Source organism: Takifugu rubripes, chromosome 11, assembly GCF_901000725.2.
Source record: "Takifugu rubripes chromosome 11, fTakRub1.2, whole genome shotgun sequence".
NCBI lineage: Eukaryota > Metazoa > Chordata > Actinopteri > Tetraodontiformes > Tetraodontidae > Takifugu > Takifugu rubripes.
In genome coordinates this window covers 2,098,059-2,113,675 of record NC_042295.1, presented here as the reverse complement: position 1 = coordinate 2,113,675, position 15,617 = coordinate 2,098,059, and the positions used below count along the sequence as shown (strand labels likewise).

At 45.2% G+C, this 15,617-nt stretch overlaps 1 protein-coding gene and 1 long non-coding RNA gene across 2 annotated transcripts in view; one reads left to right on the top strand and one right to left on the bottom strand.

Moving 5' to 3' along the window:
• Window positions 1–1,570: 1,570 nt before the first annotated feature.
• Window positions 1,571–15,617, top strand: part of pde2a (phosphodiesterase 2A) — a 51,103-nt gene continuing 37,056 nt past the window's right edge. The window contains 2 exon segments of the mRNA XM_029844123.1: window positions 1,571–1,872; window positions 12,155–12,236. Of these exon segments, the coding sequence (XP_029699983.1) occupies window positions 1,814–1,872; window positions 12,155–12,236 (141 nt within the window). The 5' untranslated portion in view covers window positions 1,571–1,813.
• LOC115251404 (uncharacterized) lies at window positions 13,439–14,378 on the bottom strand. The gene is made up of 3 exons (XR_003889952.1): window positions 14,286–14,378; window positions 13,620–13,716; window positions 13,439–13,551 (listed from the first exon to the last, which is right to left on the bottom strand). It is a non-coding gene; the product is annotated as an uncharacterized lncRNA (long non-coding RNA).

The window sequence follows — 15,617 nt, the reverse complement described above, 5'->3', positions numbered from 1 at the left end:
GTGGACTGATGCGCCAGGAATGTCGGCTACATGAGACAAAGACACAAATAACGTGCCAAGGACCCAGCCGAGCCTAACAGATCTGTCCCCCGATTCATCAGGTGTGACACACATTCAGTAGACGCACACTGATAAACATAATAGCCTCCTTTATTATTCCTTCGTCCCTGTTGTCTTCTCTCTGTCCCAGCTTCTCTCCGGCTCTCTGTGCCGGCTAACAGACAGTTCCTGATAAGTGACCTCCATTGCTTCTCGAGCAGACATCCTTCTTTATTTTTCAGTAATGGCAATGACAACGGCGCTACATCCCTCCAGCTGGTACTTCCACATTAGCATCAACAGGACATGATAGCATCTTGGGCATGGTCCCCGTCTCTCTTCCTTTCATAAGCCCTAGCTTGATGGTTGTGGAAGCTCCATAAATACAATTTAATTTGTTTTATGAGTGATGGAATGGAAAGGGCGAAAGAAGTTTAGAGGACTGTTTTGAGGTTCCTTGAAGGGCAGTTTGACTCCAAAGTCGGGCTTTGATAAAACAAGTGAACTTTCACTGACAGCCAGGGGCTCAGCTATGAATAAAATAAGGTTGGACCCGAATTATTTACAGACCAGATGAGCAAACTGCAGAGCCCATGAATGTCACTTGCTCCAGTTTTCATGGAATGAGTGCCCCCGCTACTTCCTAGTGTAGAAGGTAGCCGTCAGTTCAGGGTCGGTTGGCTACACAAACTTTGATCGCTATGAACTAGTTTGAGTGGCGTCAAAGAGTAATTTACAAAGTTCCTTAATCATTGCTCCCGAGAAAGTTAAAACATTTCTATTTTTGTATTTTCAGAGGTGCACACGGTTGAACTGGTTTGGACATGAGGTTTGAAGCAGGACGCTACATATCATCAGCATATAATCAGTATTAAACAATATTGGCTAAATGTTAGCAATTCAATCGTTTTCCGAATTTTCCGAACAAAACTGTTATCGGAGTATTGGTTTCACCAGACAGAAGAAGGTTAACGGGCATGGAAACATTCATCACCCTTCAGTCCTGTCGATGGAGCAGCTCCCTGATGGAGCTCTTCAACTCGACACGATACAGGCGAGTACAACCTCAACGCGGGTGGCGTCTTCACAGCAAGGTGGCCCGGAATTCTAGTGACATCATTCGTATGAGACGCAAACACATGACCACTGTGGAGGACCGTGGAATCCCGTCGTACCAAAACGCCTCCGAGAAGGGTTTGGTTTGACATTTTGACTTTGCTGCCAGTGTTTTAGCAACAAATAGTTTGTGACAGCCATCAGCAAACTCCAGACTATTGAGGGAAATTCCAATTCTCTCCTAGGAGAGAGGGCTAAAGCTATTTTTACATTAGTATGGAAGGGGACCTTGGGGCTCCATAATCAAGGGAGTGAACGACTATAACGCACAATTCCGTAAGTGCAAATAAGCCTAATATAGAGTGCACACGGTAAAGGGGGTGGGGGTGTGGACTGATTCCCCCCCTCCAAATAAATTAATTAATTTATTAATAAAATCCACAGAGACGTGCGCGTGCACACACTTCTTCCTATAAATCCTGGCTCACCATTGCCGGAGTATCATTTACCGCGTCTCGACCAATCCGCGTTCGGTCGCGGCTCGACAGGAGACCCAGACAGGGACCGGAGAGGAGCCCGAACGCACGCCGCCTCACACGCATCCAGCAGCCGGCTCCCGCCCGTTGGCGCCTCACACACGCCCGGTCGCATCCCGGCAGGCGGCTCCTCTCGACCGCAGCTGTTCGCTTTAAAAGGGAGGCGTCAGGCAGGATGCGCGATGGGACAAGCGTGCGGACACGCGCTCCTCTGCCGTAGCTACCCGCCATCCTCCGAGATGTAAGTGCGCTGCTTTTAATCGTGCGTGTTGTGCGGACCGGAGCGTCTGTCTGTTGTCTCTTTATGCGTGACGCCCAACATTACGGCGTGGATCTGGGTGCCGTGTCCGACTAAGGAATCACGACCCCGCTGCGGTGGCAGCTGCCACAGTACTGGCTGGTGAATGATCCCGCACCAATATTCAAATGACTTATTGGCCGCCTGCTTATATATTTAACACACTATGGTGGACTGTAAGAGCAGAATATGGTCGCTTCTTCTACTGGGTTTAAAGGCTTGACTTGGGGAAAAGACGCCGTTTAAATACAGCTCAAACTTTACACTCTAAAATAAAAGTTATATGACATTTCACCTTCGTTTGAGTTGTTGCGGCGTAAAGGCTAAACTAAGCCAGGAGGTGTTTGTCTAATTTTATCTTATAGACCAAAACCTGTTAACTGAAATGCATTCCAGTTCTTAAAACATTTGAATGGATTTATTTGTTTTGTTTTTCTTGCTTTTGGATCCTTTTCGTCCATGAACGCAACACATGAGCGGATTTTTCCCCTTAAACTCTTCCTTCGCTCTCAGTTTGCTGCTTTAACACTATCTTTGTGATGCCATTATAGCATCTTTGTGACTTATCACAGGCTCAAAACAAAGGGGCAAAAAAAGCTTTATCTCTACCTTCATTTGCTGATTTTTTTTAAAGTTAAATCACTTAACTTTAGTGCTTGTTAGAAGATACTGAGAATTCACACAGTTGTATGGATGAAACTTAGATTAAGATGACAAGCAAACCCACTGAACTGCTGTTGTCATGACCTGTCTGTCTGTCTGTCTGTCTGTCTGTCTGTCTGTCTGTCTGTCTGCAAAATAAAGTTAAGACCGGGTTTTACAGCCCAATGAACAGAATTCATTTTGCTGATGTTCTGGATTCCAGGCCAGACTTTGACCTTTGATCTTCCAAAGATCAAATCCAAGAGATCTCGATCATGAATGGCTTTGATCATAAAGCGACCTCTTTATACTCGACTATGGGTGGAAGTCACGGTATGTGGGGGGTATTAGCTGCCTTGTGGGCTGGGATTGCTTTGTTTCTAGTGATAGTGACTCAGTCTCTGATGCTGCCTGCGTTTCCCCCCACAGCTTCTACAACATATACATAAATCCATTTAATTTGCCTGTGGCTGTTTCCACCCAGCGCTGATTTTCAGCCCGCTACAGTTTACATTTAGTCACATTTCCTCAAGTCATCATACTGGACCAGTTTTAAGTACCCTAGTAGCCAGACATGGTGGTGCTCATCACCTGCTTCCCGTGTCATGTCATGTGCTTTAGCGGTGAGGCAGTGAGCGTGTGCATGAAAGTATCACTTATTGGTATAATTTAATGCAATCATAGGCCTAAATTTTGTAGATACTCACAAACATTATAGTCAGGGCTGGATAGTAAAATACTTAGTTAGAAAACTGGAGGTTTTATTTGTCGTGGTTTTGAACATTTGATGTGTTCCCAAGCTACTTTGTTGAATTTTTACATTCAGAGTTTAGCAAAATTTGTTTGAACATTTACATTCAAAAAGGAAAGAAGGGCCAAACTAACCCAAACTAAAGTTGTAGAAGCATTTATACACAAACAAAACTCACTTATATGTTTAGCTTGTCTCATGAGAGGGTATTAATAACCCCTGTAGGCCTCCTACTGTCCATAAAAGCGACCTAGAAACATAGGCTACATAAACTCTTGTTGACCTAGCTGCTTCCCAAACCCAATAAAGTCTTCTAACCAATCAGAGGAGAGGATTTGGGTTCCGCACCAGTTACGATTCAAGCCACTGAGGCAGAGTGGCCAGACGGCAGGTTTGTTTTGAGACTTTAATGTTTTTGCTCAGAACCGCCGATCCAACCGAACAGAATTACCGTTAACTCAAAACTAGAGCTGAGGCATAACTGTTGTCAGCGACACCTGTAGATGGACACAGAGGTTACTGGTTCTTGACCAGTGTGCTGCAGACCATAATAGTGTCTACCTTTTAGGATTGATGTTGCATGTGGTCTTTCCTCCCTTCTTCCTCCATGTGATCCAAGTCACATGTATGCTGTGGTTCAGCATTGGCTACATGTTACTGTTGTCGGGTCGAGTCCATTGACGAGTCCTTGCTATTTCTGTCCCAGCTATTTGTCTTTGGGTCAAACAGAGCCTCTCCTCGCGCTTTCCAGAGCCTTTCCTCTCTCTATCAAGGTTCCGTCAGCGATAAAGAGATCGTAAACCAGCATTGTGGCTCCCCAATCACGCCTATGGCCAAAAGGGTTGTCAAGGGTTTCCTTGTGAGGTATAACTACCAAGCTATCAAAAGTGGCTGGGCTAGAGGTCAGGAAGGCACCACCTGTAGCACGACTGAGCATCCACATTGAGCACCTGTTACCCACGGTGAAGGAACACAATATAATCAGTACACTCTTCCCCCTTTCTTTAGAAAGTCGCTCATCTTTCCATAAACTATAAACTCCGACTGAGCTGCCACTCGAACGCCTCTTAAATGCCACTGCGAGGTTAACTTCTTTGCCCCTGGAGTTTAGCAGCAGGAACATCAAGGGCTAATCGTTGCTTTCTTCATAGGGCCTAATTGACTAAGATGTTCGTTAACGAGCACTAAATTGTGTGCTCGTGGTAAGGTTTTGTGCCCTTGGTTTAAGTGCATTTTGTGGCTGATCAACTAAAAGAAATTGTCCAAGTGGCCTCGGGTGCAAAGATCAGTGTATAAAATGCTCAGACTGTTACGATCTGGCAACTACTGCCTCATGGCTTGTTATTTGTTTTATATACTGAGTTCTTGAATAAAAATGGATCAAGGAGAAGCTTGGATGTGGACTTTTCCCCCATGTAATTCCCTGTCGGTAGGAAGCGGGATCGGATCGGGAGCAAAAAGCTGGTTCAGGACAACCCCGGTCACAACAGATAGTAGCTACCTTAACAGTCTCCACCCATGAATACTGCTGTCATGGCAGGCTCCATAACCCCCCAACCCCCCCTACCCCCAACCCCCTGCAGGAGAGAGATTCATTGGCTAAAAATCTGTCGTTCCTCCTTGAGATGAGATTGCTTTATACTCCACCGATGATCACCGTCTCTATGGTAGTGCAGTGAAAGATGGCTTGCCACAGTCATTCCGTGGTTGTTTGTTCAATCCCAGGTCCCTGCTGTCCATGTGGAACCCCAAATTGCTCCTGAAGCCATTACCTGGGGCGCATGTGAATTGTGTAGTCAAGAAATCGGTGAAGGGTGAAAAGGTATTTTCAAAAGGCAATCAAAAGTTTAGCCAAGCATTTACGCTGCAGCACGGTCCCGAACAAACGTGCCCTCGTTTAACTGTACAAATAGGTTATTGGTTCATTTTGCCGATGATTGGCCAAAGATTACAAGATTGTATCACCATTTCCACCAGGTTTTCAGGAAAAATTACCACAGTAAAATTCGAAACCTGACCTCAAATCTGCTTTCAATGCTTTGTACGTTCCCTTTGTCCGAGGTTCATTTTACATAAACATAAAGATAATGACATACTGTAAAACTATTACAATCATAAACTCATTTTGTGACACTGCCCACTAGCGCCACTAAAATACTGTACATTTCAATTAGCCACAATATAGATTTTCCTAAATAGAATAGCTCAAATTTATCTCCACGCTGTAAAAACAGAAAACTCATCTCCACTATCTCCAAATGGTTTGTACGTTACCGTACTAAAATTTCTGTTTTACAGCTACGCAAGAGGAAGATTATAATAGCAAGAGGCACATGGCGACAGACAGACAGACAGACAGACAGACAGACAGACAGACAGACAGACAGACAGACAGTGTTGTTTGACTTTTGTACGGTAGTAAAGTAAAAAATGCTCTACCGGTATCTAGCTACCATCCATCCACTCATCCATATGTCTGTCTGTCTGTCTGTCTGTCTGTCTGTCTGTCTGTCAGCCTTTATAAATCATGTAAAATCTCTTAATCACTTTAATCCCTAAACTACCACGGCTGTAAAGCAGGGTGTGCTTCACACGTCTGTCCACTCGGGGGCGCTGTGATAGCAGCGGAATCCTTTCAGATTTAATGTGAGGGACTCTTGCAGCTCACAATCACAATGAGGAGGGTGGTCTGTGCATGTGACGTGCATGTTTACAGCTTATTAAGCCCCAGAATTACAGGATCTGGCACAAGCCTGTATCTGTCTGATACATTTGATCATTTTTGACGAATCATTGGGTCCTCTTTTATCTTTAGCAAGAGGCTTCATCCTTTTCCAGCTATTTGTAGCATCAGTTCTTCTGCAGTGCTAAACCATCTGTCTAAACCACCTATTTATCTGGGCTGAGTGGAGCTGCTCAACAGTCCTGCTGGCCTTCGCCCGTTCAGGGTTTGTCGTCTGGCTTTGCAACATGTTTTAAAAATTATTCTGCTTCTTTTTTCGCATGAGCGACACTGTTGACCAAAAGCCGGGTATGATTTTCCCCTCTGTGCTGCATGAGAGGCTCCACAATTACGCTGCTTGGAAATGCACGAGATCTCCTGCACACCTGTGGCAGCAGGCTGCCGTGTAGCGAGGGCGTCGTTACGCTGCTCAGTCCCTTCAGGAATCTAAAATACGTTAAATCGAGTGTAAAATGACTGTCTCTCAGCAGCACTTTGGTCATCAATGATGCCACAGACCAGCTTCTGTCTGATTAGCTCTCCAAAGCTCCTGCTTGTTGCTTTAATCCTCACACCTGTCTCACACGGTTCCATCGATTGTGCGTTCTGACCCCTCGTGTCGGACTTCTGTCTCTCTAACGCAACGCTAGCTTGCGCTTTGCACAACTCCCTGAATATTCTCTTCAGACGTTCCAGGCTGTGGCTTGGTCCTCTGGGCTCTTGTGCTTGGTGGCCTCTGATCCTGTTAGAGGGGGAAGAATCTACGCTTGTGTTGATGTCGATGTTGGCTGGGGCGCTAGCCTCCCCCCATGCTAATTGTCTGGGCTTCTCTAATTCTTGACCCACTTTTCTGCATGTGACCTTCTGAGAAGCGGCTGTAGGACTGGCTGAAGTCCTGGTTGGAGTCCTGGTTGGAGTCCTAGTTGGAGTCCTGGTTGGAGTCCTAGTTGGAGTCCTGGTTGGAGTCCTGGTTGGAGTCCTGGTTGGAGTCCTGGTTGGAGTCCTAGTTGGAGTCCTAGTGGAGTCCTAGTGGAGTCCTGGTTGGAGTCCTGGTTGGAGTCCTGGTTGGAGTCCTAGTGGAGTCCTGGTTGGAGTCCGAGTTGGAGTCCTAGTTGGAGTCCTAGTTGGAGTCCTGGTTGGAGTCCTAGTGGAGTCCTGGTTGGAGTCCTAGTTGGAGTCCTAGTTGGAGTCCTGGTTGGAGTCCTGGTTGGAGTCCTAGTGGAGTCCTGGTTGGAGTCCGAGTTGGAGTCCTGGTTGGAGTCCTGGTTGGAGTCCTAGTTGGATTCCTGGTTGGAGTCCTGGTTGGAGTCCTAGTTGGAGTCCTAGTTGGAGTCCTGGTTGGAGTCCTGGTTGGAGTCCTAGTGGAGTCCTGGTTGGAGTCCTGGTTGGAGTCCTAGTTGGATTCCTGGTTGGAGTCCTGGTTGGAGTCCTGGTTGGAGTCCTGGTTGGAGTTCTGGTTGGAGTCCTGGTTGGAGTCCTGGTTGGAGTCCTGGTTGGAGTCCTAGTTGGAGTCCTGGTTGGAGTCCTGGTTGGAGTTCTGGTTGGAGTCCTGGTTGGAGTCCTGGTTGGAGTTCTGGTTGGAGTCCTGGTTGGAGTCCTGGTTGGAGTCCTAGTTGGAGTCCTGGTTGGAGTCCTAGTTGGAGTCCTGGTTGGAGTCCTGGTTGGAGTCCTGGTTGGAGTCCTGGTTGGAGTTCTGGTTGGAGTCCTGGTTGGAGTTCTGGTTGGAGTCCTGGTTGGAGTCCTGGTTGCCCTTGGGATGGTGGGTCTGTTGATCTATGGACATCATGGGACATTCCTTCTATTTGCATATCTGACACAACTCATTACATTAAGTGGTGGATGAACAGGCTTCTATAGAAAGCTGCACATTTTTACACACACACACACACACACACGCACACACACAACAGACATTTCTTTGTCTGTTAGCACTTGATTTTTCTGCCTTTATTATCATTCTTCCTCTTCTTTTGCGCCTCTGTGCTCATTGTAAAGCGTATCCTGAGGTTGCCGCCTGCACATAATTCTGATTAAAAGACCCGAGAGTGTCGTCGAGGTCACATTGAACACCGACACGAGTCACATTCACCGTTCGCGGCGGAGGTCGCATTTAAAAAACCCCCCAAAAAAACAGTAAGGCAAATCTGTATAGATAGAAAATGACCCAAATTTTAATCGGAAAGGATCCGATTTGATGCGTCTTTTGTGGGATCCGACTGTCCAAATAATAAGCAACCTAAATATTAATCACGGGAGCAGAAGAAGTTCTTCTGACAAAACAAAGCTGACAGACAGAGACCTTCAGATCCTGATACTGCCTGGACAGGATAGGCTAAAAAACAAAGAGTGTGCATGTGCACCTAGATAATGCCGGCCGCTCTGACCTGTTGACCCTCCGCCTGCGTCACAGCTACAAAGGACACGCTCTATCTGCATCCTTCCCAGAATAATTAACCGGTCATCATTTTTCTGCCACCAGCTATTTACATGAATCTGTCAGGAGCCTGCATCCGCTCAGCGCCACCCAGGAGTGTCAGTCGGGGCTGTGAGAACGCCGCCGCTCTCTAATCTGCTCAGGATCAATCATGCGGCCAATCGGCAATTAGAGCAAATGTTCGTTTCGCTAACGATTGCAGCAAGACCTGCAAACCCAGAAAGCCTCTATAGGTTTTATTGTCATCTAGAATTAAAGTGTGACGGGATTAAATATGGCCTATAATAAATCAGTGACCGGGATCTCCAGTACTGGAGGTATTTGGAGTTTTCCAACATCTAAAGGTAGCGATGATGAAACAAGCAGCTAAACTGGGACGTGTCAACACAAGGTTAATTCCATAAACAGGACTAGCAGTATGTTGCTAATATGGACCACTAACCACCAAAGAAAGGTGATTAAAGACATCGTTTGCTCTGCTGTCTTATTTGAGTGGCAACAGGGAGGGTATAGAGGGTGTGAAGGGCCCATCCGGTGCGTCTCAACCCTGTCAACAAGTCCTGGATCGCAGGAAAAAGCCTTTCAGGTTCCGTATTCAAGGACAGGATTTGTGAGTCAGACAACAAGGCTCCCGTCACCTCGACGCACCGTCGTGCTGCTGACGCCACCACTGGGATTCATTTGAAATCCCCCATAATAATAAACCGGTTACGTTTGAGATGATGAGGACTTTTCTATTAGTACAAGGCAGCTAATTGACAGTGTGTTTATCTATAATTTGAATACCAGTTGCTTGATTTCGGTGCGCGTGCAAGTGTGTGTGTGTGTGTGGTGTGTGTGTGTGTGTGTGTCTGTGTGTGTGTGGTGTGTGTGTGTGTGTGTGTGGTGTGTGTGTGTGTGTGTCTATGTGTGTGTGTGAGGGCATTCACTACTTCACAGAACGGAGGAATCTGTTGTTATAAATTGTTTTGCAAATTTTTTCACCTCAGGGATACTGGTTGCCATGGCAACTAATCACACTCGGTCTTTCTCTCTCTCTCTCTCTCTCTCTTTTTTTTCCATGCGCACACAACAGCCACGTGCGCGTGCACGGCCATTATCACCTGTAACTTTTGTTCTGTTTACACGACGCAGCCTTGATCCCACGTCCGGATCGGCTGAACCGAGAAAGTCTCATTTTATTTATTTCTTTGCTCCGGCCGTGCACGTCTCCGGCCGTGCACGTCTCCGGCCGTGCACGTCTCCGGCCGTGCACGTCTCCCTCCTGTCTGTTATCACCCAGGTTCTGTCTTCAGCTGCAGCGCCGTTAGTTTCACTTCTGCCGCCTTCTTCACTTCCCCATTTCTGATTTGCCATCGCTGGACTCGCCCGCGTCCTCGTCCCCTCTTCCTCTGGTCCCCCTTCGCCGTCCTCACGGGGACAACACGCGTGTCCCAGCTGCGGCGCCTTCTTAACGCTTTTTGATCAGGCGATTTTAATAGTCCTAAAGGCCAGATGGATCCACTTCTTTTGTCCGAGGCTTCTCCCTGCCCGACTCACCTCCGACATAAAAAGCAATAACCAAAGGAAGGATGTGTGTGTGTGTGTGTGGGTGTGTGTTTGTGTGTGTGTGTGTGTGTGTGTGTGTGTGTGTGTGAAGCCCATCAGGAAGGAAGAACAAGAAGCTGTGGCAGGAGAAGCGCTTTCCTTTACATACATTTTTTTTAAAAATGACTTAATGTAGGTTTTTTTTCTTGTAGTTTATTATTGTAAATAATCATAAATAATCATACAGAAGAGGTAAATTCAATTTACTCACATATTTAGAATTGTTTGAGTCCCCAGCAAAGCCTTCTACCTTGTACTGTAAAAACCTCCAAAACTACAGGTACATATGACTTGTTTTGTTCAGCGTTTAGCACCAGCTAACGGTGCTGGGCGTTAGCGGGAGTTGATCCGCCACCCAACAAATCCTGTAAACACTTGTTTACAATGTGGAGATTTCTAAAGGCTGCCTCAGATCTCCTCTGTGCTTTCCATTTCTGCTCAATCCCACATTTTCTTCTCCTCCTTTCCGAGCGCTGTGATGATGGATTCATGAAGGAGACGGTTTGTTGGTATGGAAACTGGCTTTAAACTCTGGGTTGCCAACGGCTCCAACTCACATAGCAACCAGCCTGTTGAAAAGTTAGCAGGGAGAAGACTTGTCTCTTTTTTTTTTCATTTGCTGCTGCGTTTTAGACCGTGAAACCTTGAATTGTGGAATTAGCGAGATCTTTCTGGTTCGTGCCTTCAAAGGACTCAACATGGGTCACGATGCAAACATCAATCATGTGATTTATTGGGTCTAAAAGCCCTAAAATATGAGGGCTTCCTGTGGCCCCTACATAAAAGCAGCCATTTGCACCATAACTATAAATTTACAGGTTTAATCAGGATTAAATCGTTAAATCATCGCGCGTCAACATCTCCCATGCTAACGTCGCTAATAACAATTCCCTCCTCTCTCTCTTGGTGTGTGTGAGTGTGTTGTGTTGTGTGTCGTGGCAGTATTGATAGTTTATCAGTGCTTATCACTGTATGAAAATGCTATCAGCCTTCTCCAGTAAATACAATGTGCGTCTGTACTGAAATAACCTTTAAACATTTACAGTAGAAACACTCGTGACTTCCAGCTGTGTTTGCAGAAGCCCCGCGTCAGCGTTGAGGGTTCCTTTTTCTCTTGTTTTTAAGTGATTCCACAATAAATTGGATGAATGTGAACGTTTAGGATCAATGCGCGGGGCCTTTTTCTGCCCCGGCGCCGTGGTGCACCCCCCACCTCGGCCAACGTCACCCAGGAGATTTAGCTGTCGGCTGCACGCGGATGCAGTGAGGGACTAATACGATGAATATGTTGACTGATTAGATTTATGGGAGGGCGGAGGCGGAGGTAAATCTTTTAAACTGTTGTACATATGTAAGTGTTAAACAGGTTGTGCGGGTAAATTAGGTTTTGTATACGCTTCAGCGACAACAGGAATTAGTTTTGTCGCGTCGTCAAAGGAACATTTGCGTTTACACTTTCTGCTTTGAGTCCTTTATTGATCATACTTTATTTGGCACAGCAGAATATAACCTGTAATCTTCTAATGAAGGTAATCAATCAATCAGTTGTATTTAATGTAAAAAAAAATCCATGGTAGACATGGCAACAACGGGGGCCAGATGAGATCAGTTTAGACTTTTAAAATTATAAATGTGGTTATAACTTGTGGCTGTTCATATGTTATAAAAGGTAACATGTTTCCTAGAAGGTGCAGAGAGGCAGTAAGACCCAGAGGAGGCGCGAGGAGGCAGAGAGGATGTGGAGGAGGGACGTGTTTTTATGTGTTGCAGCTTGCGTTACCGTGCCAGTGTGCGCCTCAGCCTGCCCCAGCGAGTGTGTGCATCCCTGTGTGTGAGCGGATGCACATATAAGCCGACCGCTCTCCCTCGCAGAGTACGACAGGTGGAGATGATATGACCGCGCTCGAGATGATGAAAGGGAAGGACCTGTAAGGGCTTTACCTCTGCACACGCGCCAAAAAAAGACCTCTTTTCTTTACATTCTTTCACACACCTTTAGAATTCCAGCATAGAGGGGTGCCGTTATGTGTGTGCACAGTGGATAACGCAAACACGCTAACACTGACTTCTCATCTTTTGGTGTCTGCAGCTGTGGTCAGCAAGTGTTTCCCCATCCCGATGACAGTTCACCTTCAGCCCCGGCGACCGCCGCGTTCTCCAAACAACTCCAGGTAGGATCTACTTATCTCCTCTCCGCGGTGTGTGGAAAACAGGATGTGTGTGTTTCACGCCCTCTCTTGAACTCCCTTCCTTCATGTTTATTTCTCTTTTTTTTGTCCGTTCTTCTCTGAGTAAGGAGACTTTAACCTATTATCATCTGTGGATACCGATATGACCTGGTGTTAATACATAAACCAGTTTTTATTTTGTTCTCTTGCCCCTTAGTCTCCTTCTTGCTTATCCTGTCTCTCTCTCTCTCTCTCTCTCTCTCTCTCTCTCTCTCTCTCTCTCTCTCTCTCTGTCACACACACCCACACACACCCACTGAGAGAGAGAGAGAGCAAAAGATAGTTTGTATTATTGCCTGACTTTATTGATTTTCGGAAGCCATTTAATCTGGAAACGTCAACCTTGTTGCACCTTTATCTCTCTTGATTGAGGCGTGGTGGGTTACTCATTGTTTGCCACGAGACTTCTGTGTATTTTTGCATGTGACAAACGACGGAAAACCAAACAGCGGCGTAATTAAAGGTGTGAAATTACAGGACATTTCGGTTTGATTTTAGCGGCGGCTCTTCCTCCATAAACCGCTCTATCCTGTTCGGAACATGAAAGAGTGCGCATGTGTGTATGAGTGTGTGTGGGTGTGGGTGTGTGTGTGTGTGTGTGTTCCAGGTTTTTTTACTTGAATTTTGCAATCTGGCGTTTCCTGAGCTCAGCTGTGTGACTCAGACATAAGAAATAAATTACATTTAACACATCTTAAACAGTTAACATTAAAAAAAAAATCCTTTTTTTTGACATCATGTCCCTTTAGTTTGGGTGTGAGTTCAAGCACAGTGGTGTTTTTATGTGCTTCTGGTTGATTTACGCATAGAAATACAAATCTGATCCGACCCCCAGTCAATCAAATGGGAACGAGTCTGTTTATTTATATCTGTTCTAATAATTAAATAGAGAAAGTGTCCTCACTTGTCAATGTCGTTGGCCTTTTGTGTCTGTTTATGCGCTCACGTGTGAGTGCTTGAGCGCTAGCAGCTTTGGCGCATCTGACTCAGCCTTCTGTTGTTCGTGTTTCTGCTGGTCTAACCCAACAGCATTCCGCTCTTATACCTGTTTTGTTCAGAAATGTTTCTAAAAGCGCGTCGCTCAAAGGCAGCTGGCTGCTACGCTAACGCAAAGTAGAGTGCGTGCGGCGTCATTTGTGGGGCCTGAAAGAATTGCTGGTATTTTATTAGTGGTACTTTTTTTATGATATGCAAAACATGAGAATTTCTGCTCAGCTCTTCTATTTTAGCCGATGTGGGATCCAGTCGTGCAGGACTCCTGCGCAGAATGCAGTGAAAACATTACAAAATGGAAAGATTTAACATTTTTAGTTAGAGTGTTGATACCAGCAGGCCGCTCAGACGCCGAGTCGGGTGAATAATCGAGGCCGTCATGGTCCAACACCAACAACAACACAACAGCACGATGCCAGATGAAGACAATCTAGAACATACGCAAAGGAGTGTGTAACAAAAAAAGATACAACATACACACAATAGGAATTTTAACATTTAGGAACTTCACACACATTGTCATTGGCAGATGATAAATATCTGATAAATTGTTAATTAATGTAATTAAGGAAACTCTGGATAATTAGCCTCTGCTGACATGTATCTGACAGCACGCTATTAATTTAATTTAAGACAACAAACTTCTGAATATAAACAACCGTGCACAGTATTTAAATGGCATGCATACTATTGTTACTAATTAAAAATGACAGAGTTTAAATTTCAGGATGCTTTATGATTTATTTCTGTATCCTCTATATTCACAACTGCAAATTTATTTAGCACTTAAGCTATCTTAATCTGCGTTTGTGCACAAATGAATGTGTACAACATTTTTATATGAAGCAAAGAGGAAAAAAAAGAAACTAAATAACAGGAAACTACATTGCTGAGAAACATTCATGGAACATAACATAGCATAACTAACATAACATGTTAGTCCATGTTAGTCACACGTTTGGGACGTCGAGTTAATTAGCAATAATGATTGTGACTTACCGTCAGATGCAATTAGAGCAGGTAGAAAGGAAAGGCAATTTGGAAGCCAACGCGTAATAAAGAATGGATTTGCAAGTGGTGGCCTTTGACCATTTTCCTCTCCATCATAATGTCTGGCTGGTTCTCTATGGAAGAGTATTAAGGCCGTCCATTAGGGAAGAAAATGAGCAGGTAGATTTATTTTTTTTCCATTATTCGCTTTGAGAATAAAGTCGAAATGTCGAGTATGAGGACAAAATACAATGTGAATTGTAATGTTGAGAAAAAAGTTGACCGGTATTAGGACTTTAAACCACGTGCTTAAACCGCAACACCGAAGTTAGCTTCCTAGGGGAGTTAAGGGCAAATAAATCCATCATGCTGAGTGAGAGTTTCTCCACCGAATGTCTGGTTTTTCCACCTCTGATTAATGCGAAATCGTATTAGGCATTTTGGCCGACACATGAATAGATGTGTGAAACCTTTAGTATATTGTGAAAATGCAAAAAAGAAAAACGACTTTTTTCCCGCTTATTTCGACTTATTGACTCCAAGCCCACTGTATCATAGATATATGTGCGATGTTATTATCAAACCGTCAAAATACCTTAAGAGGCGACCTCGCTTCATTGTGGATGGACATGCACCGCTACCTCCACTAGCATTGTGCGAAATGCTACAGACCACAGTCAATGAAGCGTGTCTCCCCTAGGAACTCTTCTGCTGTGTTGTGGCAGTTGCAGCGCTTTCTTCTTAATGTGTTGTGTTGTGTGAATTGCGACGCCCTGGTATCAAAGGGCCACCGATGGAAGGAGCTTCTTGGGTTCATCAGAACTGAAGAAGCCTCTTGGATAAGAGGTGAAACGTCTTGTAAAAACTAACAGAAGTCCGGCTGAATTCTCTTAAGACAAGATAATCCCCGAACACTTAAAACACTGTTAGATGGAGTGCTAGTCCTTTGGGTGTGCCTCTGTGTGTGTGTGTGTGTGTGTGTGTGTGTGTGTGTGTGTGTGTGTGTGTGTGTGTGTGTGTGTGTGTGTGTGTGTGTGTGTGTGTGTGTGTGTGTGTGTGTGTATGAGGGGGCGTTAAGTGTAAGGGGTCAGGCTTAGCAGCGTTTCATATAAACGCATCAGTCAGTGGATGTTTCATCTAATTTCTTTGGGGTGGGGGGGCAACTAACTTGGGTGTGTAGTTAGCAGTAGTCTGTTCTATATGGGCAATTGGTGGCTAAATGACTGCCAGAATGTTATATGACATCTAGCTTGTTGAGCGCTCCTTTGTAGCCAAATTTGCTGATGACATCTCCTTAATCAAATGCTTGGCAGAACCAGTGAACGAGGATTGGCTTCAGAA